Genomic DNA, 27,807 nt, shown 5'->3' with positions numbered 1-27,807 from the left:
TAGCTTCTTAGAGTACTAATAACTGTTAGTTTTAATACTTAAATGGTTTAAGGCAATCGGTTGCCTCAAATGGTTTGAGTTAACATTACTCTGTCAGGTTTTAGTGAGGCTGTGTCTGAAGTCAGTTGTAGTTCCTTTCTCTCTTTTCTTCAGTAATTCTGTTTTGTTAACAGCAGGTGTTCATCACTAACGCTCAATTATCACTCAATTAATCACTTCATTATTTAATTGCAATGTATATCTTTCAGTGAACTCAACTAAATTAAGTTCAGAGTACTCACAACTATTATTTTTAAAACTTAAATGGTTTAAGGCCACTGAGACTAATTTGCTTTAACTTTAAGAACAAAGCACGGATTTAATATAATGATACACATGCCTTTTCTTTCTGTTTACATTAAGATATGTCTAACCGACTGTGTTTAATAGGATATTCGCCAAAACACGCATTTTGCTTTAATTTTGTCTGTATTTATTCATCCATGCACAAAAAGCGGAAGGTTTAGCATTTGCGCAGTCTAGACGCAGCTGTCTGTGTGTATACTTGCACTTCAGGTGTGTGCACTGAAAATTTCTTGCACATCGCTCGACTGTTCTGCCAACACTCCGTGCCGTCTTTTATGCTTCACCTTGTGCCTTCGGGCAGGGACCAGGGGCGATGTGAGTTGTACTGGTGGCGTTTGAGTTAATGCTCAAACAATAATAAATCATGACTACGGGCACACAAGTTTGTTTCCCTCTCCCCCAATCACAAGACACTGAGTATAGAAAAGTATAATCCTTTATTCCATAGTCATAAATAATATTAAAAGGCTACTAAAGTCAATAGCACCATAGAACTAAATCACTAAGCTGCTAAATGGTGTATGAATAATGAAATTCCATCAGTTAACAGACTTACAACCTCTCATGACGGAGAGGGGGTGTATCATTTGCAGGACAGGTTAAACAGTAGGCCTCAAGACAGCTAGCACCCTTTGCCCAAATCTTTCAAAGCACACCCACACTAGTACAAACCACAACAAGAAAACCTCCACAACGCCCCTATGAAGAAAAGTGCTGATATCTAGGCGCAGGACGCCTAGCCTGCCCACTTTTGGATCACCCCCACTCCTGCAAAAGAAAGAAAGAAAAACGAATTAACACATGAATACACATACAGCCTATAAAGAAAAGCACAATACGGTAGGCAATTTACCCCAAAATAAATATACAGCCACCCTATACGGTGTGGATTAATAAGGCCCAAAATGAAAACACACCAATACATTAATCATCTCCAAAACCCAACACAAACCAACAAACAATGGCCACACACAGCTCTGTGGTAACAAAGGGGGATTGTGATCAAACACTAAATGGATAATAAGACAAAATAGAAACAAACAACTCAAACAAAATCACTAAAAGCAAAACAAAACAGCAGCGTAGAGGCGAAATGGCGTCGCTATAAAGCACCCACTTTATTGGCCTAAAATACACAAAACACAGAATTCACACACACACAGTTCTACTTAAAAATAGACATAGAAACATGAGTACACAGCAAAATCCCCAGTGTTAATTTAACACTCTGAGTGTGGATTATATAAACACTGAAGCAGTGTTAAAAGTAACACTGAAGCAGAGTTGAAGTTAATGAGATAATTAAGAAGTTAATGGAGTTATGATTGACCATTATTGAAGACACCTGATGTTAACAAGCAGAATCACAAACAAGAAAATCGCAATTTGTGTGTCACCATTATAGTGGTCAGTGTTTGCTTTAGTTGGGATCTTGGCTTGTGACTTTTTAAATTAAAAGTTTGTTTGTCAAGCCAAGAGCAAAAATCACTGGGTGTTGATGATTATGTTTTAATGTAATTGTTGCTTGACCTTAATCAATGAACTCTTTTACAGTCTCCTCTCTTCTTATGGATCATTATTGATTGTAACAGCTTTGATTACACAACGAAAGAGTCTGTATTTTCTATACATTTTGTAGCCATCTCTTGTGATTCTGTGATTCAGATTTTTTTTTTTATAAAAGAGTTTTAATTTTAGGCACACACAGATAACAAGAATCAGCATATGAATCTCAAAAACGGTGACAAACAGCATATCCAGATAAACAGATCTACTCTGAACATCACAAAACTAGATACTAAAAATTCACATAAAAACAGCAAAAATAAAATATAGTTAGAATAAAAAGTTAAAAAGACAGTTCAGCTCATAATTTATTCATGCCGCAATGCATGATGGGAGCCATGGATGAGTTTTTATTGGCTACAACATGCTTTTTTGATGGTCACCGTTGTTGTGATGCTCACGCTGATTCTTGATGTCTGTGTGTCTAAACTAAAGAACTTTTTCTTTATGTAGAACTAAGTTTTAAAAACATGTCATGTTATGGCAAAAATGCTGGATCACTTTTTTATCCATCTTATTTATGTACGCAGTAAAGAAACCTGAACTCAGGCATTCAGGTCAATCCATGACAATAAGTCCAAACCACAATCAATACCATAAGATTTCCTTTGCTGTGGTCTGTCTGTATGGTATAACTCAGTTGCAACAGCCACACAAAATCTAAAATTAATAACTGAAGGGTCAAAGTACCAACTAAAGCAAACACTGACCACTATAATGGTGACACACAAATTGTGATTTTCTCGGTTGGTGAGTCTGCTTGTTAACATCAGGTGTCTTCAATAATGGTCAATCATAACTCAATTAACTTCTTAATTATCTCATTAACTTCAACTCTGCTTCAGTGTTACTTTTAACACTGCTTCAGTGTTTATATAATCCACACTCAGAGTGTTAAATTAACACTGGGGATTTTGCTGTGTAGGTTTACATACAGATCAGCAGGACTTCCGATCAAATATCGGGCAAACCAACCCCTCCTTCCCTTTACTTCACAAAAAGAATTCACGCGTCATCCGTATGCAAGCTAAACATAATCCCATGCCCGCATATCAGCAGATCAGCACAGTGCTCAAACAACAGATTTTTGGCACAAACGCTAAAACTAAAAACATTGGGAATGGAATAATACTACAAAAAGAAGACTTTGCCTCCCACTGCCAGCAGCTTACATTCCAGAGACAGGATAACAACTGCCTACATTCAAACAGAAGAGAGAGAAAATGCCTCCTGTTGGATCTACTTATTGCATGAACTACTGCAAACTTCTACAAAGGATTGTGATTCTTGAAGCAAAGTTACTTGCTGGACTTAGTAGACCGTCGTCATGGAACCTCTCAGCATACAGCCGGTGAGTCCCATGAATCTTCTGAATCTCAACAGATACCAAGTGTAGAGGAACAAGCCGAAACTGATTGCCACACTAATCGATGGCACAAACAGGGAGACCCAAAGGAACACGAGGTATCAGATTGTCATGAGTTTCTCGTATTGCTGCCATAGCTTCCTCTACCCCAGATTCGACTATGACAAGCTTGTAAATACTGGTATTCTAACTCCCCCTGTACATCTTGAGAACAGATTTGAAGCATTAATGAATGTGGGTGAGGAATCCCCAAATGTGTTTAACCATGGATCTGATCAGCCAGCAGCTAACATCGCTACTAACAGGCGCTCAAGTTCGAGCAAACCGCGGCATTCAGCTCAGAGTGCAGCCGAGCCAAGGACTCTGATAGTGGGTGACTCTGTTATCAGAAACATCTGTAGCAGGACTACAACAACATGCTGCCTTCCTCAAGCAACAGTCTCTGATGTGAACAAGGAACTTCAGAACATTCTGATGAAGCACATGACTGCAAATCGAATCATCATCCATGTGGGGAAGAATGATACTCGGAAAGAGCAGTCAGAACTCCTTGAGAAGGACTTCAGGGAAATCTTTAAAACAATTCAAAGACTCAAAGTTCAGTCATTCGTCAGTGGACCACTCCCAGCAAGGGGAACAAATATGTTTTCATGGATGCTTGGGCTGGACACATGGCTACAAAGATCTTGCAGTAAAAAAGAAGTGAATTTCATCGACAACTTCAATCTTTTCTGGGGCCATAGACAACTGTTTAAACCGGATGGCCTCCACCCAAACAAACTTGGTGCTAGAGTGTTTAAGGACAATATCTACTTCTCCCTCATCCTTCAGCAGAGTGTGTCAATCCATTCAGCACACACACACCGGGCCCGAGTCATCATGTAAATGGTAAATGGACTGCATTTATATAGTGCTTTCAACACACCACATGGCCATCCAAAGTGCTTTACAAGTTGCCTCACATTCACCCATTCACTCACCGACTGCAGTGTCAGCCATTCAAGGCGCCATCCAGCTCGTCGGGAGCAGCTGGGGTTAGGTGTCTTGCTCAAGGACACCACGACACTTGGTGAGATGGAGCTGGGAATTGAACCACCAACCTTCCGGTTTGTAAACAACTTACATGAACCACTGAGCCACTGCCACCCCATGTGGTTGACATATCCCACAAGGACACTGATAACACCATGCAGCCAAAACAAGCACTGCTCATGGACACTGTCCCTGCTGAGCCCTGCCCACAGAGCTCCTCACAGACAGACTGTGATGTATCAAAACAGCTACAAGATTCAGCACCCAAGTACGACTTTCTGGAAAACAGCCAGGGAAGACAGGACAACACATCACAGCCACCGGAAACACCAGAGACACAGCCCATATCACCAGACACATTATCCCTCTCTCCAGCATCTCCACTTCTGTGCTTATCGCAGAGAATGGAGGAATTGGTGTATGCTGGGACTAAACTCTCTCACTCATTCGCTGCTAGACCTCAGATATCAACAAAAAAATGACGGGGCCCCCCAACCACCAAGGCCCAAACCCTCTATCTGCTAAAGGTGAACCAAAAGCAACCGATAGCAGCCCTCAGTGATATGTGATGGGTCCCCACTATAATAGCAGCAACATCCACAAATGCTTACAGAACAAGCGGGAACCCAGTGTGCCTGTAGCTTTCTCTATTTCAGTTTTATCACGTGATAGAAAGTCTAAGGCCTTCTCAAGCCGAAGGGCAAACTCATCTAATCTGCGGCCTATTATGCATCAAACTAAGAATGATGTAAAGACACAAAGCACTGCCATCAAGCTAGCACTTTTAAACATTTGCTCACTAAAAAATAAATCATTTCTAATCAATGACTTTATAACCACAAACAATCTGGATTTTATGTTTCTAAATGAAACATGGCTAGAAAACAGCTGCAGTGCAACAGTCCTAAATGAAGCAGCCCCTCCTAACTTCACTTACATAGGACTGTTAGAAGAGGTGGGGTTGTAGCTGCTCTATTTAAAGATGTCTATCAATGCAAGCAAGTGTAATTTGGTCAGTACTTGTCTTTTGAATATCTAGGAATTGTGCTGAAAGGTGCCTCACGCATTCTATCAGAACAATTGATAGTAAAATTCTGGAAGACATAGTGCAGCAACTAAAATCATCAACCTGCTGTCTTGAAACACTTCCCACATCTTTTTTCAAAAGTGTGCTTAACTGCTTAGAAGCAGATCTCTTAGAAGTGGTGAACACCTCACTTCTTTCTGGGACATTTCCAAACTCCCTAAAAACTGCAGTTGTTAAGCCCCTCCTGAAAAAGAGCAATCTCGATAGCACCATTTTGAGCAATTTTAGACCAATATCTAATCTTCCTTTTATAGGCAAAATCATAGAAAAGGTAGTTTGTAATCAGCCGAACAAATACTTAAACTCAAATGGATACCTGGACAATTTTCAATCTGGTTTTCGATGGCATCACAGCACAGAGACAGCACTAATTAAGATAATAAATGATATTCGCTTAAATTGTGACTGGCAAAATATCGGTGCTGGTATTGCTAGATCTCAGTGCTGCGTTTGACACTGTCGATCATAACATGCTACTAGAGAGACTGGAAAACTGGGTCTGGCTTTCTGGGATGGTACTCAAATGGTTCAGGTCATACTTAGAAGGGAGAGGCTATTATGTGAGTCTAGGAGAGCATAAGTCTAAGTGGACGTCCATGACATGTGGAGTTCCACAAGGCTCAATTCTTGCATCGCTCTTGTTTAGCCTGTATATGCTTCCACTAAGTCAAATAATGAGAAAGAACCAAATTGCCTATCACAGCTATGCTGATGATACCCAGATTTACCTAGCCTTATCTCCAAATGACTACAGCCCCTTTGACTCCCTCTGCAAATGCATTGATGAAATTAATAGTTGGATGTGCCAAGACCTTGCCAAGACAGAACTGCTTGTGATTCCAGCAAACCCATTGTTCCATCACAATTTCACCATCAAGTTAGGCACATCAACCATAACTCCTTCAAAAACAGTTAGAAGCCTTGGAGTTATGATTGATGATCAGCTGATTTTCTCAGACCACATTGCTAAAACTGTCCGATCCTGCAGATTTGCTTTATTCACCATCAAGAAGATCAAGCCCTTTCTTTGAGAACATGCTGCACAACTCCTTGTTCAAGCTCTTGTTCTGTCCAGGTTGGACTATTGCAATGCTCTCTTGGCAGGTCTTCCAGCCAGCTCTATCAAACCTTTACAATTAATTCACAACGCGGCAGCAAGATTAATTTTTAATGAGCCAAAAAGAATACACGTCACACCTTTGTTTATCAATTGGCACTGGGTTCCAATACCTGCTCGCATAAAATTCAAGGCATTGATGTTTGCCTACAAAACTACCACTGACTCTGCACCCATTTACCTAAATTTGTTACTTCAGACTTATGTGCCCTCTAGAAGCTTACGTTCTGCAAGTGAACATCGCTTGATTGTGCCATCCCAAAGAAGCACAAAGTCACTTTTACGGACTTTTAAATTAAATGTTCCCTTCTGGTGGAATGAACTCCCCAACTTAATCCGAGCAGCTGAGTGCTTAGCCATCTTCAAGAATCGGCTTAAAACACATCTGTTCCATCTTTATTTGACCCTCTAACTTTAACACTCACTATTCTAATTCTATTCTTTAAAAAATCTAACTACCTTTCTAATCTTTTTGTATTCTATTTTCTTTTAATTTATTATGCAATTGTATATTTATGTGTGTGTGTATGTGTAAAGACCTCTAACTAGCTTGCTCTATTCTTTTATTTTTTATTTTTATTCTGTTTTCTTTTTATTTATTATATTATTTAAAATCCCATGCTATGTGTACTGTGTTAACCTAACTGAGACTTGTTATAGCACTTATATATCATTGCTCTTTTTGTTGTTTTTGATTGCTTCCACTGTCTTCATCTGTAAGTCGCTTTGGATAAAAGCGTCTGCTAAATGAATAAATGCAAATGTAAATGTAAATGTGCCAGAACTTTCTTCAGTTAAATAAGGAAAAAACTCATTGCATTTGGAAACAAAGATTAAGTTTTCAAAGGTGAATGCATACCTTGACTCTAGGGGTCAAACAACTGAAAAACAAGTCAGGAATCTTAGTGTGATTCTGGAGACAGACCTTAGTTTCAGTAGTCATGTCAAAGCAGTAACTAAATCAGCATACTCTCATTTAAAAAAGCATTGCAAGAATTAGATGTTTTGTTTCCAGCCAAGACTTTGAGAAACTTGATGCCTTTATCACCAGCAGAGTGGACTATTGTAATGGGCTCCTCACCGGCCTTCCCAAAAAGACCATTAGACAGCTGCAGCTCATCCAGAACGCTGCTGCCAGGATTCTGACTAGAACCAGAAAATCTGAGCATATCACACCAGTCCTCAGGTCCTTAAACTGGCTTCCAGTTACATTTAGGATTGATTTTAAAGTACTTTTACTCGTATATAAATCACTAAATAACCTAGGACCGAAATATATTTCAGATATGCTCACTGAGTATAAACCTAACAGACCACTCAGATCACTAGGATCGAGTCAGTTAGAAATACCAAGGCTTCACACAAAACAAGTGGAGTCTGCCTTTAGTTACCGCAGTTGGAATCAGCTTCCAGAAGAGATCAGATGTGCTAAAACACTAGTCACATTTAAATCTAGACTCAAAACTCATCTGTTTAACTGTGCATTTATTGAATGAGCACTGTGCAATGTCCGAACTGATTGCACTATTTTCACTGTTTTTTTTGTTGTTGTTTTTTTACTTTATTATTATTTTTTAATGTAAAATCATTTTCTAACTATTTTTAAATTCATTTTAAGTAAATGTTTTAATCATAATAAAGTTTTAAAATTGCTTGTTTTATTTTTGTTATTATTTTTCTTCATGATTATTTTAATATTATATTCTTTTATGTAAAGTACTTTGAATTACCATTGTGTACAAAATGTGTTATATAAATAAACTTGCCTTGCCTTGCGTAGTTATAAACTGGAACTTTCACGATCACGAAAAAGGGGAAACAAAAACCAAGCAGTACGATCCACACATCGAAACTGACACCAGCTCACACACTGAAGCACACAAACACCAGCCACCATGACGCTCAGGTGCAGGCTCGCCTGACGCTCTGGGGATACCCTTTATACAGTATTGTTCAAAATAATAGCAGTACAATGTGACTAACCAGAATAATCAAGGTTTTTAGTATATTTTTTATTGCTACGTGGCAAACAAGTTACCAGTAGGTTCAGTAGATTGTCAGAAAACAAACAAGACCCAGCATTCATGATATGCACGCTCTTAAGGCTGTGCAATTGGGCAATTAGTTGAAAGGGGTGTGTTCAAAAAAATAGCAGTGTCTACCTTTGACTGTACAAACTCAAAACTATTTTGTACAAACATTTTTTTTTCTGGGATTTAGCAATCCTGTGAATCACTAAACTAATATTTAGTTGTATGACCACAGTTTTTTAAAACTGCTTGACATCTGTGTGGCATGGAGTCAACCAACTTGTGGCACCTCTCAGCTGTTATTCCACTCCATGATTCTTTAACAACATTCCACAATTCATTCACATTTCTTGGTTTTGCTTCAGAAACAGCATTTTTGATATCACCCCACAAGATCTCAATTGGATTAAGGTCTGGAGATTGGGCTGGCCACTCCATAACATTAATTTTGTTGGTTTGGAACCAAGACTTTGCCCGTTTACTAGTGTGTTTTGGGTCATTGTCTTGTTGAAACAACCATTTCAAGGGCATGTCCTCTTCAGCATAGGGCAACATGACCTCTTCAAGTATTTTAACATATGCAAACTGATCCATGATCCCTGGTATGCGATAAATAGGCCCAACACCATAGTAGGAGAAACATGCCCATATCATGATGCTTGCACCTCCATGCTTCACTGTCTTCACTGTGTACTGTGGCTTGAATTCAGAGTTTGGGGGTCGTCTCACAAACTGCCTGTGGCCCTTGGACCCAAAAAGAACAATTTTACTCTCATCAGTCCACAAAATGTTCCTCCATTTCTCTTTAGGCCAGTTGATGTGTTCTTTGGCAAATTGTAACCTATTCTGCACATGCCTTTTTTTTAACAGAGGGACTTTGTGGGGGATTCTTGAAAATAGATTAGCTTCACACAGACGTCTTCTAACTGTCACAGTACTTACAGGTAACTCCAGACTGTCTTTGATCATCCTGGAGGTGATCATTGGCTGAGCCTTTGCCATTCTGGTTATTCTTCTATCCATTTTGATGGTTGTCTTCCGTTTTCTTCCACGTCTCTCTGGTTTTGCTCTCCATTTTAAGGCATTGGAGATCATTTTAGCTGAACAGCCTATCATTTTTTGCACCTCTTTATAGGTTTTCCCCTCTCTAATCAACTTTTTAATCAAAGTACGCTGTTCTTCTGAACAATGTCTTGAACGACCCATTTTCCTCAGCTTTCAAATGCATGTTCAACAAGTGTTGGCTTCATCCTTAAATAGGGGCCACCTGATTCACACCTGTTTCTTCACAAAATTGATGACCTCAGTGATTGAATGCCACACTGCTATTTTTTTGAACACACCCCTTTCAACTAATTCAACTAATTGCCCAATTGCACAGCCTTAAGAGCGTGCATATCATGAATGCTGGGTCTCATTTGTTTTCTGAGAATCTACTGAACCTACTGGTAACTTGTTTGCCACGTAGCAATAAAAAAATATACGAAAAACCTTGATTATTCTGGTTAGTCACTTTGTACTGCTATTATTTTGAACAATACTGTATAGTCCAACCACGGCCCACTAAATACTCATGGGGCAGGGTCATTTAAAACAAAAAGGAGCACTTCACCACATATAAACACACACATATATATAACATTACAATATAACACATCTGTAATCTAGCCTACCAGTCAACAGTTTTTGAACGGAAAGATTTTCAATGTTTTTAAAGAAGTCTCTTCTGCTCATCAAGCCTGCATTTATTTGATCCAATGTACAACAAAAGCAGTAATATTGTGAAATATTTTTACTAATTAAAATAACTTTTCTATTTGAATATTTTAAAATGTAATTTATTCCTGTGATCAAAGGAGAATTTCCAGCATCATTACTCTTCAGTGTCACATCCTTAAGAAATCATTCTTATATGCTGATTTGCTGATTATCAATATTTACAACTGATGAGTACATTTTTTTTTCAGCATTCTTTGATGAAAAGAAGGATCCAAAGATCAGCATTTATGTGAAATAAAAGGACTTTGTAACATTATGCACTATTCCATTCAAAAGCTTAAGGAGTCAGTATATATATATATATATATATATATATATATATATATATATATATATATATATATATATATATATATATATATATATATATATATATATATATATATATATATATTTGGAAAATAAATTATTGAAAATAATGCTTATATAATTTTATATAAGTCCTTAAGTTGATCAAAAGTGATGATAAAAACATCATTTTACAAAAGATTTATATTTCAGATAAATGCTGCTCTAGTGAACTTTCTATTTATCAAAGAATCCTTAAAAAAATGTACTTTTCAACAGGGCCGTGCAGAGACCTTTGGAGGGGCAGGTGCTCAAACTATAAAAGGGGCAAATGGAACAAGGCTTTAAATATCGCGGTTCAAAATAGCAATACAGCAATATATTGTGATGCATTCCTTGCCGATTTGCGTATCGATATGGATGATTATGTATTGATATGGCAGCAAATGCTGTGATGCAGTTTTTAAAAAGAAAAAGATTAGAAGAGACAATTTTAAGTTTAAAAGTAAAAAAATAAAAATTATTTCCACCTAATAATAGCTCTGGGATTAGAAACTGAAATGTCTTAAATTGTCCCAACCTGATGGCTTTTTCTTCTCTGTTCTACAGAATAATTAAGAACAGCTGTTATAGTAAAAACTACAGAAAACACTCTACATTTTCCTCTTTCTCACCATTCTCTGTCTCCTGGCTTGCTTACCTGCTCTTTCTGTCACTCTTTTTCTTCCTCTATCTCCATCTCCTCATCTGATCTATTACTTTCCAGTCTCTGTCCATCTAAGAACAAGGCACAATCTACTATTTCATTATCAATCTATTATTTTAAACATCACTACTATTCTTGCACCTAATCAATAAGTCCACCTTAAATATTGATACAAAACAATAAACAACTGAGTCATGCTTTGAAAGCACTGTATAACTTATATAGGCTTATGTTTTATTTATTTTTCCTTTTTATTCAAAACAATTCCAAACATGCTTAATATATCAGGAAATATCTCGATTCTCAAACGTGTAAGTAAACGCGTTTTGCACCTTTATAGATTGTTATTTGATCAACAAATGGAAAGGTAGTGTAATCTATTAACTACACATAAAACCCCGACTTTTTACTTAAGTGCCATATCATGCCATAAAATATTTTTAATACGACTGAATTTGCATTTAATGTAAATTTTAATAACAATATTGTAAGTTACTTATTTTGACACTTTAATTTTTCAGAGAGTAAAGAACATTTACATTATCAAATTACATTGTCATTCAGTTTAGCCAGAGTTCAGGCACTCTCAAAAACTACCATTACAATCACTGAAGCACTTTACTTACAATATGCACATCAGGATTTTTTTTAGTTTTTTCTCTCTCTCTCTCTCTCTGAAGAAAGAATTCGCTAAATAATTCAGTCAGCGAGCAAGTGAACAAAAACAGCGCGTTTCATGATGACTCTTCTGCACGTATCCGATTGGCCATTGCATTCGCGCAACAGAACCTTTGATTGGTTATTATCATGAAGCGTTGTACGAACGTCTCTCGCTCAGCGCCAGCCAGCGAACACGGATGTGAATTTAGCAGCTGATGCTGAACGATCTAATCACAACAGTGTGATTATATCAAATATATAAAAAATATTATTCTACTGTTTTTTTTGTTTGTTTTTTTTGGTCGTTTGGAAGCTGCATTTAAAATCAACTTGGCTCAGAAATCTTTGAATGGGCATGACGCCTCTGCCCTCGATGCCTGTGAAACGTTTCTCCCTCAAACAGCACGCTAACGTTACTCTACACTACAGGCTACACACCGCAATATAAAGAACATATCTGCATGTTCTCACATCACTTCGTTCTTGTAAAATAATAAGAAGTAAATAAATATCAAAATCACTTCGCTGAGAATGAAACACCACTTACCAGCTTCCGCGGTGTTGAAAATAACATCCTCTGACAATTAAAAAATGCGCGTGCAGCGTGACGAATCATCCCGGTCGGATGAGGAGGTCGTCGTCGTCAGGTCAAAGGTCATGTTGGTCATCTTATTGACGGCTAAATTATTATAATTTTTTTTACTAATATTTAGATTGGGCATGGGCAGGCATTCACAAAAGGAAACCTTATGACAAAAAAAAAAAAAAAATTAGAGGAAATTTTGCTTTGACAAAAGGGCACTTTGGGCACCAAAGGGCAAAGGGGAAGGTGCTTTTTTTTTGAGCAGCAAATCGGAATATCAGAATTAGTGTGACTGGAGTAATAATGAAAAAAAAATCTGCTTTGAAATCTCAATAAATTACATTTTGAAATATATTAAAATAGAAAACAGTTATATATAAAATAGCTAGTAAAAATATTTCAAAATTTTACTGTTTTACTGTACTTTGGATCAATTAATTGCAGGCTTGTTGAACAGAAGAGACTTACTGTTCGAAAAATTCTGACTGGTAGTGGATACTATATGCAACTTTAATTTTTCTCTAATTTCTGCCTTTTAATTGGCTTTGAAATCTATAACTGCTGGACAATATTATATACTACAAACACTTTTTTTATCACATAATAAGGCAGAATAACTTCTATACTGTAATAATAGCATTTTTCATATACTTTATCACCTCCTGGAGATGACTTGAAAAAAAAAACGTATATTGTCGCAATCGTATGTTTATTGTCTTCATGTTTCCAAAAGTGTCTGTTTTTCTCATAGACTGTAAAAGGTTTTTATGTGAAAACAACTGTTTTCATACAGTGATAGTCCATATTAGGAGTTTGCTGGTATGACTTTCTGCACGAGAGTGTGCTGCGGCTTTGAGTATAAACAAAACACACACTGCATGAGTGTTTAGCGCTCCGTGATGTAAATCTCGCCTTCTGGGTCCGAATAAAATATCAGCTCATTCGTCACAGAATGAATTCTGAGATATTTAAAGTGGGGGGACACGTCCCTGCGTAATCTATGCCCCTGTTCCACACTGTTAGACAGTCATTTTAAATAATTATTTGACAGCAATGTTAAATGTTTGGCATACTTTAGTCTTATTTTGTGAGGTGAGCAGCACTTACAGCTTTTATGTTTTTGTGCTAAATTTTGTATTTTTTACAACCCTGTTTGCGAAAATTTACACAAAAAGTACTTCTTCTTAATAATTAAGACATATTCTATTAATCAATAATTTTGTTATTGTTTTAAAAAAAAAAAAAAAAAATTAAGGCATAAGGGACTATCCAAGAAAAGCTCATTATTATTTAACATTTACATTTTTAACATGTTGTGATAACTATATATAACAGGGTGGAATATGTTCATGGCCAGTGTCTGAACAATCTACACATAATTAATTTTTGAGTCACCAAGCTTGACAAATATGCATTCCTAATAGTTAATTATGTCACTATTTTGGCAGAATGCAAAATAGTTCTTTTTCCAATACCTATGAAGCCAAAATGTTACCGCATACCAGGAATGACACACTTAATTAGAGTTAGATAGGTATGATTTTTTAAAGACTGATCTATTTTAATAGTTTAGTGGGTATAGGGTTTAACACACATTGTGTAAAACACACACTTTCAGTAAATGTGTGTTTTTCACTCAGTTTTTTTTTGTTGTTGTTTTTTTAAATAGAAAAAAGTTTCTTTGGATGAATTAAAGATGTTTCTTTTATGACCTGTTTACTGTATGGTTCTATGAAGAACTAAAAATGGTTGTTCTGTGGTGTCACTCTGAAAACACCCTTTTGAAACCTTTATTTTTAGGTTGAATTGCTCAGATTTTGTTCTTTCTCCAGGTTTAACATGTCATAATGATTACCACAACACCTTCAGTTGTGTTTGGAACACCTCAAAACTGGATGTGATCCCTCCAGTCCAGCCAGAGACCATCTGTTGGATTCATGTAATGGCTAAGAAGATGTAAGGAAAAATGTGATTTCATAACATATTTAGCTTGTGATTAAGCAGTCAGCCTTCATATTATATAGGATCCAGAGCTAATGAATGTAGAACAGTTTTCATGTTCCTTTCACTTAATTGTACTAATTCATTTGTTGGTTAGTTTGTGAGGTGAATCTAGAAAAATAAAACCTAATGGGTATGTGCTTTATTATTATATTTGAAATTTTGAACTTTTTTTTTATTTTAGGCGTCAGACTAAAGAGATGGTGCAGATGTTTGCAGACCCGGCACAGCCTCATATACGCTCTGCCACAGTGGGTTTTAAAGGACAGGTGACTGACGGCATGTGTTTGAGATGTTAAACTGCAGATTCATTGAGTAGTACACCAAACAAACATATGACAAGTCATACAATGTATTATTTCTTTCTCTTCATAAGAGTTTCCCTACAATATCATTGGGGACCACATTACATGAAGAAGTCCATTGTGACAACTACACAAATCCCATGGCTGAAATAGCACTACATAATTCAAAAAACAGTGGTGAGTCAAATATAATAACTCCCACATTCTGGAACAAAAGCTAGAGAGTGTATGATTGGAAAAGGGCTGTATATCAATCACTAATATTTACACATGAGAAGCAGGAATCAATTAGTGTAAACAAAGAGTTTATTATTTAACGAGAGAATCTTTGTCACGGCTTCAGCTCTGGCTCTAATATGACCAGTTGATCAGCACTGATAGCTGTGTGCATGAGCGATTATGATGTGTTTGTGTGTGCAGCAGTGAAAGCAGCTCCTCCTGAGGGAGTGGAAGTTCATGGGATCAATGCTTCATGGAGTTTTGTTCCTCCAAGAGGTCCTTTACAGAAATATAAAGAGTTTGAAGTCCAGTACAGATCTGTTGCTCAGAGCTGGAAGGTGAGCATATCAACTTCTCTATGTCAACCTCTTTTTTTCCATAATTTTTCTTTGACAATTGCTTATATATGATTTATGAAACTGTGGATTATTTTCTCTAAACTCTACACCACACATCTCTTGCAACTCACAAACCACAGATGATTACCTTATACACACCAGTTACAGAGGGATGTCAAACACAGCTAACTTATCCATGTTCAGTCTGCTCTTAAATACTGTATACAGCATATTCAGCAATAGAAACAAAGTTTCAAATGGTGGGGTTTCAAGAACTCATGAGATGTCAGTGTTTTATGTGCAGAAAAGTTTTCAGTGTTTTGCAAAAAATGTTATTTCACATTTGCAAATTGATAATGGGCTTGCAGTTTTGCTGTCTTTGTTTGAGGATGCATTACTAGGAGTGTGTCTTGAGTGCCTTTAGTGTGTAAGTGATTGTAAAACAAACTGTAATGGTTAAAGACAGAGGATGATTAAATGATGTGCATCTGAATGCAGATTCAGAACCATCTCACTGTGACTCTATTAGCGTTCATCACAGCAGAAATGCTTCATTCTGTCAATGTCTGTGTAGGATGTGGCAAACGATACCATTAACACTAATGAAACTCAAATCAAGCTGCCAGAGGACCGTTTGCCCTCAAATCAGCAGTACGTGATCAGGGTGAGAGTCAGGTATCAAAAGAAACTCCTGCCCAATGCCGTGTGGAGCGACTGGAGTGAAGAGTACAACTGGACGTCTACTGTGGGTCAGAGACACCACACACAAGGCAACACACACCTGTCTGACACAGACACACACACACTCACTCACTCACTCAATCACACATTCATGTACTGCTATACTCTAACGCTCTCATCAGCCTCTACAGAGATCTTCCAGCTGGAATCATCTGTAGCCGGGATCACGCTCACAGTAATCACTCTGGCCATCATATTAACCCTCTGAGGTCTATGGGGTTTTCGAGCCTGGAGAAGTTTTGACATGCCATGACTTTTGTGCATTTTTCAGTTGCTTCTAAACATATACATTGCTAAATTCTGATAATACTGTATTCAGTACAAACTGAGCTACAATAATATGTAAATAGCATGTATGTACATGATTTTGTTTTTGAGAAAACAATGTTTATGTGTGGTTAGTGAAAAACTATCATTTTGAAGTCACTGAAATAAGGTCATAAAACACATACAGAAAATTTGTTCACAAGACTGTCAAACCTGAAGCTTGTAGCCTAGAATTTTTGCTTAAAAATGATGTTAAAATCATCTTGTTTACTCACTCAAAGAAAACAATAGATTGATTTAAATTTTCTAAGACACTTTTTGTTTCTAAAGGGCATATGCAATTATGATAATGAGCTGCATAATATGGAATATATTTAATTATCCCACAAAATAACTTGAGATTACTTGCAAGTGCAGTTAAACAGTTTATATGGAACAATCAAAGATGACTTTCAAAACTGATTTTTTTTTTTTTGCATCATTTCTCCAGTCACACAATCCTTCAGAAATCCTTCTAATATTCAGATTTTCTACAAATAAATAAATAAATAAATATTGTTTTTAGTGTTATTACTATTATTAATGTTAAAAAGAGCTGAGAATATATATATATATATATATTTTTTTTTTTTAATTTAAAGAACAGCATTGTCGTATAAATAACATTTATCATATAAATCAGTTTTATGTATCATTGTGTGTGCTGCATAAAAGACTCCAAGCATTTGAATAGTGTACATTGTTAAACTTGGAGTAAGACTTGATGCTGAAAATGTAGCTTTGATCACAGGAATACATTTAATTGTAAAAAAAAAATTGAAATAGAAAGTTGTTATTTTAAATTGTAAAAATATCGAATAATTATTACTGCTTTAGCAAACTGCTATTGACTGGTATTTTGTCCAGTTGAAATATATAAATGGACATATCAAAACTAGCATTTTCAAAGGGTATATTCAGATTACTTGTTAAAGTGAAATGAAATACCTTATATCTGCAGATGATGAATGTCTGTTTGTGGATGGAGACTTTGTAACGGCCAAAACTATGTATTTTACATTCATCACATTATAGTGCAGTGTGCCTTTTAAGAGACTGATCACTGATTAATTTATAACGCACATTATGTGGTGATGAGGACCAGTATGGATGATAAGTTAGCTCTACCACCTTTTTATTATTTTGTCTTTACTATATTTGTAATGCCAAGAAAGAGTTAATCTCTCATGTGAGAAGAGCATGTTGTTGTGCACCAGCCATTAAATGTGTGGGACACTACCTCCTCATTTTCTATCTCTTTCATTTAATGGATTTAATGAGTTATCCGAGTCAAAGCATTACTACTTATTCACCAACTACAGGCTCTAATACTCTTGTTTTTGTGACATATCAGGACACAACTCTGTATAATGTCATGGGTATGACACAGGTATTACAAGGAGAGGGTGACTTATGAGGACATAACCCATGTCCCCATTTTTCAAAACGCTTATAAATCATACAGAATGAGTTTGTTTGAGAAAGTAAAAATGCACAAAGTTTCCTGTGAGGGTTAGCGTTAGGTGTAGGGTTGGTGTAGGGCCATAGAAGATACAGTTTGTACAGTATAAAAACTATTACGCCTATGGGATGTCCCCACTTTTCACAAAAACAAACGTGTGTGTGTTTGTTATATGTGGTGCTGAAGTGAAACAGCTGGGCAGTTTGATAGCCAAATTATAATAGGCCGCCTAATAATAATAATAATATTTTCTTGATTATCGACAGACACATCGATACACGATTCTACCATCTATAGGCACAACCCTACATGAGGCATTAAACATTGGCGATAAACGCATGAAATCGCCCTGGTGTGCACAAGCCTTAAGGTTACACTACCAGATGGTTCCATTAAGCAATTTGGGCAAACTGTATCAGATTGTTAAGTGCAGTTTTCCCAAAACTGTCAATATATATGCTGTTAAATAGAATAAACTTCAAATATATGGCACATGCGACAAAAACCCAGACAGCAAAAATCATCTGGCCCAAATCTGGCCAGGACCAATCAGAAGATCTGGTCCATATCCACGCACAACGGGCCAATGTCGGCACGGATCCATTTTTTCCATATCTGGACCAGAACTGGGCCAGCTCTGGACCGGATGTATATATATAGGCTTACACACACACACACACACACACACACACACACACACACACACACACACACACACACAAACACACAAGTAAGTTGCATACCACAGTAAAAGTGTTAAATTAACACTGCTCGGAGCATATATGGTCCCACTCTAAAAGAGTGTTAAAGTAACACTGAAGCAGTGTCAATATTCATAAGATTATTATGTGATTAAATAAGTGCTGATTGATCATAAGTGATGAACACTGGATGTTAACAAGCAGAATCACTGAAGAAAAGAGAAACACAAGAACTACTGATTTTAGCCACAGTCTTAAAACAAATCAACTGAAAAAATATATTAAATCGCTCAAAATCTCAGCAGATGATAAATCATGAATTCTGTGTCCAAAAAAATATTATTAAGAATTAATAGAGGTTTAGATGTTACACAGCAAAATCTCCAGTGTTAATTTAACACTCTGAGTGTGGACTCATATAAACACTGAAGCAGTGTTAAAAGTAACACTGAAGCAGAGTTGAAGTTAATGAGATAATTAAGAAGTTAATTGAGTTATGATTGAGCATTATTGAAGACACCTGATGTTAGCAAGCAGAATCACCAAACGAGAAAATCAAAATTTGTGTGTCACCATGTTCACAGATGTATACAAGTCTTGATAAAACATTTGAAAGCCATGTTAATATCTGAGGAAGATGTAACCAATGTATCATCAATGTATCCTCATGATCCTCTTCACAAAATCACTCACTTATTGCCACCTCTTTCCATGCCTTCTTTCACACCAATAAGCCGAATATTCTTCCTGTTACTTCTATTTTCCTGCTCGTCAACACGAGCCCAAAGTTGCTTAAGTTGTTTAGCACATTTGCTGTTGTCTTCAGCCATGCTCTTCACCTTGTCTTCCATGTCCGAGTTGCAGCCCCTGGCTTCGCTCATCCATATTTGGGTCACAGTCACAGCGTTTTTAAATTATGTCATGTCTGACTTAATAAAAGATACTTCTGCTGCAACACCATTCAAAATAGCTCCCATTTTAGTCATTTCAGCAAGCAGAACGCTTATGTCCATCTTTGGAGTTTCTTCTTGGTTAGCGTTAGCATTGCTAGCTGTTGCAGAGCTAACATTAGCATCACCCACCATAACTGTAGGCAATCGAGTTTGTAAACTCTTCTTCTTGGACCCCATGGACATGTTTTACAGCGATATCAAGTTTGGTGACTTAAGCAGTTACCAACGTCCAGTAACGTGTTGTTTGGAAGAGATTAAGTTGTTTAAAACCACTATTAGTTTGACGGGGTTCGGAGCTGTGCTACGACGCAGCCATTCCCTTGTACCTCACCACGTGACTCCCATGTTTCACTTTTTTAATGGAATTAGAGAAATGTAATATGTTTATACAAGAATAAAGTTAGCATTAAGCGACTTACATTTTTTAACACAGTGTTGCCTGTTTCTGCTCAGTTTTGCCAATAGAAATTGCTCCAAACAAAGAGCACAGTGCTGTTTTGGTTCTCTGAGCAACACAGAGGATGGTGTTTACTTACTGAATGAATCAGCTTGAATTATTGAATGAATGATTCAGTGTCTCACTCATTAACACAGTCAAATGCTTAGTTCTTGAATTATTCCATTTGGATGAATCAGTTGACCGCCACCTGGTATTTTTTTATTTTTATTGAGGTTAATTTATGGAGGTTTTAACTATCTTTTCATTTTTTAAAAATAATTACAAATATCAGTATTCAACATTTTTATGTTTAAAACAAAGCATTATTTATGCATTTGTAACTGCAGATTTAATGCATCCATGTGAGCCGTATTAAACTTTACAGTAAATACATTGAAGTGCCACTTCAGATGCAGATTCCAGAAATGTTTTACCAGATGAAGTGGCTCGTATGCTAACCCTAAGATACAAAAAGTAAGAAAGAGTTAAAAATTGAAAAATTTTGCTGCTCAAACTGTGTATACATTTTTTTTTCAAATAGTTATTTGCTCCTTACCCATTTTCCATTTCCTTTCAATACTTAAGTATGTTTAATACAGAAAAAATAAAATAATTTTCATACTTAAGTATATAATAAATATCACATACTGTACTTTAAAACTTTTGTCAAGTAAAATCATAAATGGTGGCTTTAACTTTTACCAAAGTCATTTTGAAAGTTAGATATCTGTTCTGTACTCTTACTTAGGTGTGGCTTCATTCTCCACTGTTAAAAATAAATCAATATTAAAAGGTGAAATACCAGAGGATTAAACACAAGTGTAAACGTGCTTCTAATCGAAATGTTATGACACCATGACTACAAGAATGTAGTGGTTTGTTTTCACAGCAAAATCAAAACTTTTCAAATGTTTTGCATTATTTTCATGACAATTATACAAATAAGTTTTGGTTGCACTTTATTTTACAGTACGTGTACTAACATGTACTTATAGTGTACTTACAGTATATTTATCTAAGAAAGTTCTGGTAATACAAGGTAACTACATGGGGTAGGGTTAGGTTTAGGGGTAGGTTCATGGTTAGTACCTAGTTATTACATAGTTATTGTTATTACTATAATAAGTACATAGTATGTACATGAGGAACAGGACTGTAAAATAAAGTGCTCCCTAAATTTGTATTTTCTTTCTTTTTTTATTAAATCATGGAATTTTATTAATAAGAATCAGAAATTGTATTACACTTGCAATTATTGGACCAGATCTTCTTCTTAATTATTTTTAATTTACTTAAAGGAAACATGAATGTTTTGTGTTGATTTATATCTCAGTGGGATTATTCCTGGTAAAATATGTCACATGCAAATTTGGGGTAAGATGTAATCATAATAAAAATATGTTACAAAGTAAAAATTTTAACAGTATAAAGTAGACTTAATTTTCATTTAAGTGTAATTGAACTTTTTGATTATGTGTTGAAATATGACCCATAAAAAATTTGTATGGTGTTCATGGTATACAAGTCTTGATAAAACATTTTGAAAGCCATGTTAATATCTGAAGAAGATGTAACCAATGTATCATCAATGTATCCTCATGATCCTCTTCACAAAATCCCTCACTTATTGCCACCTCTTTCCATGCCTTCTTTCACACCAATAAGCCGAATATTCTTCCTGCTACTTTTATTTTCCTGGTCGTCAACACAAGCCCAAAGTTGCTTAAGTTGTTTAGCACATTTGCTGTTGTCTTCAGCCATGCTCTTCACCTTGTCTTCCATGTCCGAGATGTGGCCCTCGGCTTCGATCATCCATATTTGGGTCACAGTCACAGCGTTTTTAAATTCCGTCATGTCTGCCTTAATAAAAGATTCTTCTGCTGCAACACCATTCAAAATAGTGTCATTTTAGTCATTTCGGCAAACAGAAAGCTGACCCATAAAGATTTCGTATGGTGTTCATGGTTCTGCAGTGTGTGTGTGCGTGTGAGATCAGGGCCCTTGCGCAAGTGGCCCTCAGTATCTGTACATGTGGTATGTGCTGATCCATGAGGCCGGGAACACCCAGGTCGGGAATCTCTTCAGTAAGGACTCGAGCTGCTCTGATCGCCCGTCTGAGCCAGAGATATAATGAGCAGAGATGGCCAGAGAGATCAAGCCCTCATCAGGAGATGCATCTGAGGACTTGGGCGGCTAAAGACAGACAAAAAAAAACACACATGAGCTCACACAATAAACCCTTTCATACTCCTCAGGTTAAATTTTGACTTGAAACCCACCTGGATCTCAAACCAGAAGTTCCAGGCCGCAGCGTCAAGACCATGAGTGTAAAATATAAAATACATTCCACTGAGATTGGACCCTGGTGTCCTGCCACTGAATGACCAGCCGCTCAGAGACGCACCAGTGTGAAGATGCAGGAACAGAGACATGTGACTCGGACCTGAGCGACAACAACAGATGTTCAACACCAGGAGATTATTCAAGATTAATAAACAGAGAGTGTGTTTGGCAACTATATAATAAACGAGTCAAACACACCGACTGGAACTGTTGAATGCTAATGATTATTTTATTTTCTCTAAAAACAAGACAAATATTAGAGTAGATAAACAAACTTCCACAGTCTCTGATTCGTCATGCTTCCTCCCAACCATTCTTTCATAGTTTAAGCCTGATGAATCTTGACATTGTCATCCTGAAGTGGTCATGATACATCTGTCATGGTTGTTTAAAAATGCAAAGCTACACACGCCATTAAAGCTGCAGTAGGGAACTTTTGTAAAAATATAGTTTTTTACATATTTGTTAAACTTGTCATTATGTTCTGACAGTAGAATATGAGACAGATAATCTGTGAATAAATCAAGCTCCTCTGGCTCCTCCCAGTGTCCTATTGCCATTTGCAGAAATACATCGCTCCCGGTAAGAAACAACCAATCAGAGCTGCGGTCCGTAACTTTGTTTGTATTCAAAATTTACAAAAATGTATTTAATAAGCGAGTACACCATGAATCCATTTTCCAAACCGTGTTTTGAGCTTGTCCTGAATCACTAGGGTGCACCTATAATAAGTGTTTATATTACAAGATGCAAGCAGTTCTGTTTATTAACCGTTACAGCGTCAAAAGTTCCCTACCGCAGCTTTAATTAGGGTTAAAAGAACTGTTGCAAAACAAAAATCAATCTAGAAACAATGACAGCATTAATGATCCAGTCATTATTAAATACAAACGGTGACTTTTGTATGGCCAGGCATTGCACACACACACATACACACACACACAAATATGCAACAGTTTTTCATATAAAACAAGTTCAAATATTTTTACTTTTTCAAATTTTTTAATAAAACAAAACTGTTTTTGAAGTATAAAGTTCTCAACTGTCATTATCATATTTAATGAAAATCCAGCAGATTTCATTCCTATCATGGTAAGTGAGGCTAAAGTCTCACCTTTGACCTCAAAGGTCATTTTAATGGTTCCCCGTTCAGTCTCCTGTCTGGATAAGAGCTGGAACTCCAGCGGAGCTTTAGGAGAGACTTCAGGAGCCGGAAGATACCAGCTCTTGCTGAAACAATGAAAGACATCTTGAGGTTTAGTGGGCGGCTCAGGCAGCTGAACCCATACATGAGCTACATCATCCAATCCTCCGTCAGCATATACTCATGTGAACCTTGTGAAGCCGTAGTAGGGCAGCTGATCCTGGCAGCGCGTGCAGATGTTGTCGTTGATCTGCGGGATATGTGGAGTGATGTGCTGCATGCCGGTGTAATCCTGACTGTTGATGCAGAAGCCCGAGTCAGAGCTCTGCAGCGATCCGTTCAGCGAGTGAAACCTGCGTGTGATGTGCTGAAAACACACACACGTCTGACTGATGAAGGCTGAACTCACAACTAATACAATAGTCAACTCAGCCAAGAATCATTTGATCGATTCATCAGATTAAGACACATCTTACTTCTAAAGTGCTTTGTTTGTGCTTCACATTTGTGGTTCAATTTAAATATATATATATATATGGTTACACTTCTTTACATTATACTTTACTTAACATTAGTTACCAGCATTAGCATTTATTAATATGTTAAAATGTTATAAATATATTAAAATGTTAAGCTCAACACTTACTAATACATTAACATTAAAGCTTTAACATTAATGAATGCACTGGACACTTTTATTAACACTGAAAAAGATGAATAAATGTAAGAATTAATTGCTTATTGTGAGTTCATGTTAGTTAATGCATAACTACTATTAACTAATAATATCTTATTGTAAAGCATTACCATTTATTACATGTTTTATTACATGTTTTAATTTTAGTTTAAGTTATTTTAGTGCATCATGTTCAACTACATAAATGATTTTTCTGCAACACTTCATTTTAAGGCTGCACAATTATGCATTAGTTAAGCATGAACACACTAGTAATTAACAATGAACTTCACATAGAGGAAGGGCATATTAGCCCTTACAAATTTGAAGGATGCAAATGATCATGCAATATATATATACGGTAGTAATGAATGAGGTCACACTTTATTTTAGGGTCCAATTCTCACTATTAACTAACCACATAGTCACAACTATGACTTTTGCCTCAATTAACCCCTTATTTGCTGCTTATTAATAGTTTATAAGGTAGTTGTTAAGTTTAGGGTATTGGGTAGGATTATGGATGTCATGCATTATATGTACTTTATAAGCACTAATAAATGACCAATATGTTAATAATAGACATGCTAATAAGCAACTACTTAATAGTGTGAATTGGACCCTATACTAAAGTGTTACCATGAATGATTAACTGAATGTACAGTAAACACCATTTTACCATTATTTACAACTTAGCTAACCATTTATTATTTTGGTTGCACTTTATTTTACAGTACATGCACTTATATGTAGTAATAGTTTAATTACAGTGTATTTATCGAAGAAAGTTCTGGTAATACAATGGGGTAGGGTTAGGTTTAGGGGTAGGTTCAGGGTTAGTACCTAGTTATTACATAGTTATTGTAATTACTATAATAAGTACATAGTATGTACATGAGGAACAGGACTGTAAAATAAAGTGTTTTTGTGTTATTTTTGTGTAGTAATGTACTCAGTTATTCTTAAATGATTCACCTTCTATCAAGTTAACTGAACAATATGAAGCTAGTAACTATGTTTAATTAGTGATGGTTTTACACTTATAAATTACTAAAATACTGTAAAGACATTTTGACCCCCTGTGTTGAACTTTCACGTTAGAACAGGGAGTTAACTTGTCTTTATTTGCTGTATTAGTGGCAGTTTAGCCATAATTATTGTCTTATTCTAGTCAATAAAATTGAATATCACTCAAAATGTGCAATAATTGATGTAGATATAACTTTCTCTTAAGAACGAATTGTCTTTATTACACTACTTTAACAATTTATAACTGTAAAACCAGATATAATTAAACAGTTATAGCCTAATTTAGCCTAGTTTCATTCAATTGTTCAATTAACTTCATAGATGGTGAATAACTGAATATAACTGCACATAAATATATGCCCTGCTAAGCTGTAAATAATGGCTAAAAGTCATTTATTGTACATTCAGTTAATTGTTAATCACTAGCTTAATTTTGGTTATTTATTGAAGGAATTTGGATCCTTCTGTGGCTAATATTCCTTGTAAATGTTAATTTAGTCATTAATTACAACTCTGTTCATGCTTAACTAATGCATAATTCTGGACCCTTCGAACTAACTGTTGCTGAATACCCCCCATGGCAACTAAATTAATATAAAAAATCTTATTTTCAGTAAATGCTTATTTTATTTCAAGTAAGGACAATATTTTATTTATATATAAAAACCCCTTCAGTAAAGACAGATCAGTGAGGGCTGTACCTGGACAAAGAGGCGTTTGGGTCGTGGGCTGGACGGGTCGGCAGAATACGGGAAGAACAGACCACAGCAGACCAGAACAAGCATTAGTGTGAACACTGACCCCAGAACAGCCAAGGTCCACTTCGTACTGCGGGACAGATAGATGAAGTGAATCTGGAGAGAGACAGATGGACAATAGGAGAAATAACACGATGTGTTATTTTACATTTGACTTTGAACTTGAATCAGGATGTTTGATTATGAATGTTGGAATCTGTTTGAAATTTAATTTAGTATGTTACAGTTTGTCTGTGTGACTCACAAAATAGGAAGACAAAATTATGGTTGCCATGGTAACGAGTAGCGCCATGGTGAAGTCGGGTGAGGTTTCACTTGAGTTGCGGCCCAGAATAGGCGTAAAGACCTCAAAAATCACTCTGATGAGGAACATGATGTGGATGTATGGCACAGCAAGACCCATCAGATACAGGACAGAGTACAGCAGAGTCGCTCCTACACACACACACACACACACTGAGACAGTAGTAATGACCATCAGCCCAATCATGTGGCACTAGATCATAGATAACTTCATAGGCCTGAATTCTGCTCTTTGACCCCATCCTGAGAGTGGCAAAATAAAAGTTTTATTACACATATTATAATTTTGTCCAGTTCTTATATAAATATATTTAAAAAATATATTTTGTCTAGTTGTAATTCACACACAGCAAAATCCCCAGTGTTAATTTAACACTCTGAGTTTGGACTCATATAAACTCTGAAGCAGTGTTAAAAGTAAAACTGAAGCAGAGTTGAAGTTAATGAGATAATTAAGAAATTAATTGGGTCATGATTGACCATTATTGAAGACACCTGATGTTAACAAGCAGAATCACCAAACGAGAAAATCACAATTTGTGTGTCACCATTATAGTGTTCAGTGTTTGCTTTAGCTGGGATCTTGAACCTTCAGATGTTTACTTTAGACTTTGTGTTGCTGTGGTAACTGAATTATAACATGCAGACCAGAGCAAAGGCAATCATGTGTGTTATTGATTGTGGTTTGAACTATTTGTCATGTAGTGATCTGAATACGTGAGTTCAGGTTTCATTAATGTATACATAAATTAAGTGGAAAAAAAGCAAGCAAACCAGCATTTTTGGCACAATATGACATGTTTTTAAAAGTTAGTTCTACATAAAGAAAAAATTCTTTATTTTAGGAACACAGACATCAGGAATCAGCGTGAGCATCACAACAACGGTGACCATCAAAAAAAGCATGTTGTAGCCAATAAAAACTCATCCATGGCTCCCATCCAGAGTATGTGAGCGGAGCGTGGAGTGGAGCGGTGTGATTTTGACAGGAGCGAGGAGTGGATTTTTTAAAAGTCAGAGCGTTGTGGTTTTCACTCGCTCCAAGAGCGGTCCACCACTGCTCCATCACAAGTACAATTCATGCCAACGGCCCGTAATATAACTGCATATTTAGCAAGTATTCACGTTAAACATATTTAACTATAGCTTGATACAGATGGATCTCTCAAATCAGAAGGTTACAATGATGACAATAGCCGAGAGGTAAGTTATAGGTTAGTTCTCAAGGAGTTTATCTGTTCCTTTTATTGAATATTTTCGGGTCAAAGCATGATTTAAACAGTTACAGCACATTCACGCGCAATCGCTTTTGCAATAATGCATTCAAACAAATGTAATCTTACAGTGTTACTTCATCTGTATCTGATTTTGAATGAGCAGAAATCTTTAAGAAATTCATTGATCTGTAGATAAAATAAAAATGTACTGTTATTTTCATCACAAACAAAATTTGCACAGCAGAATACAGTAATTATATTAACGCGGACTACCATGTTAATAGTTTGGCATGTGGTAGGAAAAAAAAGTTTG

The 27,807-nt window shown here is 36.3% G+C and overlaps 2 protein-coding genes across 5 annotated transcripts in view; one reads left to right on the top strand and one right to left on the bottom strand.

The window, feature by feature from the left end:
- Positions 1–16,592, top strand: part of LOC113058201 (uncharacterized) — a 64,068-nt gene extending 47,476 nt beyond the window's left edge. For all 3 annotated transcript variants that reach the window (XM_026225889.1, XM_026225890.1, XM_026225891.1), the window contains exons 3-7: positions 14,392–14,515; positions 14,745–14,829; positions 14,937–15,042; positions 15,286–15,422; positions 15,997–16,592. In XM_026225889.1, the coding sequence (XP_026081674.1) occupies positions 14,392–14,515; positions 14,745–14,829; positions 14,937–15,042; positions 15,286–15,422; positions 15,997–16,371 (827 nt within the window). In that variant the 3' untranslated portion in view covers positions 16,372–16,592. The remainder of the gene's footprint in view (positions 1–14,391; positions 14,516–14,744; positions 14,830–14,936; positions 15,043–15,285; positions 15,423–15,996) is intronic.
- Positions 16,593–21,153: 4,561 nt separating this feature from the next.
- LOC113058190 (endoplasmic reticulum metallopeptidase 1) overlaps positions 21,154–27,807 on the bottom strand; it is a 42,753-nt gene continuing 36,099 nt past the window's right edge. For both annotated transcript variants that reach the window (XM_026225865.1, XM_026225864.1), the window contains exons 11-16: positions 26,219–26,409; positions 25,918–26,070; positions 23,703–23,878; positions 23,482–23,597; positions 22,304–22,467; positions 21,154–22,217 (exon numbers count right to left, since the gene is read on the bottom strand). In XM_026225865.1, the coding sequence (XP_026081650.1) occupies positions 22,041–22,217; positions 22,304–22,467; positions 23,482–23,597; positions 23,703–23,878; positions 25,918–26,070; positions 26,219–26,409 (977 nt within the window). In that variant the 3' untranslated portion in view covers positions 21,154–22,040. The remainder of the gene's footprint in view (positions 22,218–22,303; positions 22,468–23,481; positions 23,598–23,702; positions 23,879–25,917; positions 26,071–26,218; positions 26,410–27,807) is intronic.

This window comes from Carassius auratus, chromosome 40, assembly GCF_003368295.1.
Source record: "Carassius auratus strain Wakin chromosome 40, ASM336829v1, whole genome shotgun sequence".
NCBI lineage: Eukaryota > Metazoa > Chordata > Actinopteri > Cypriniformes > Cyprinidae > Carassius > Carassius auratus.
This window is presented reverse-complemented; position numbering and strand designations above follow the sequence as displayed.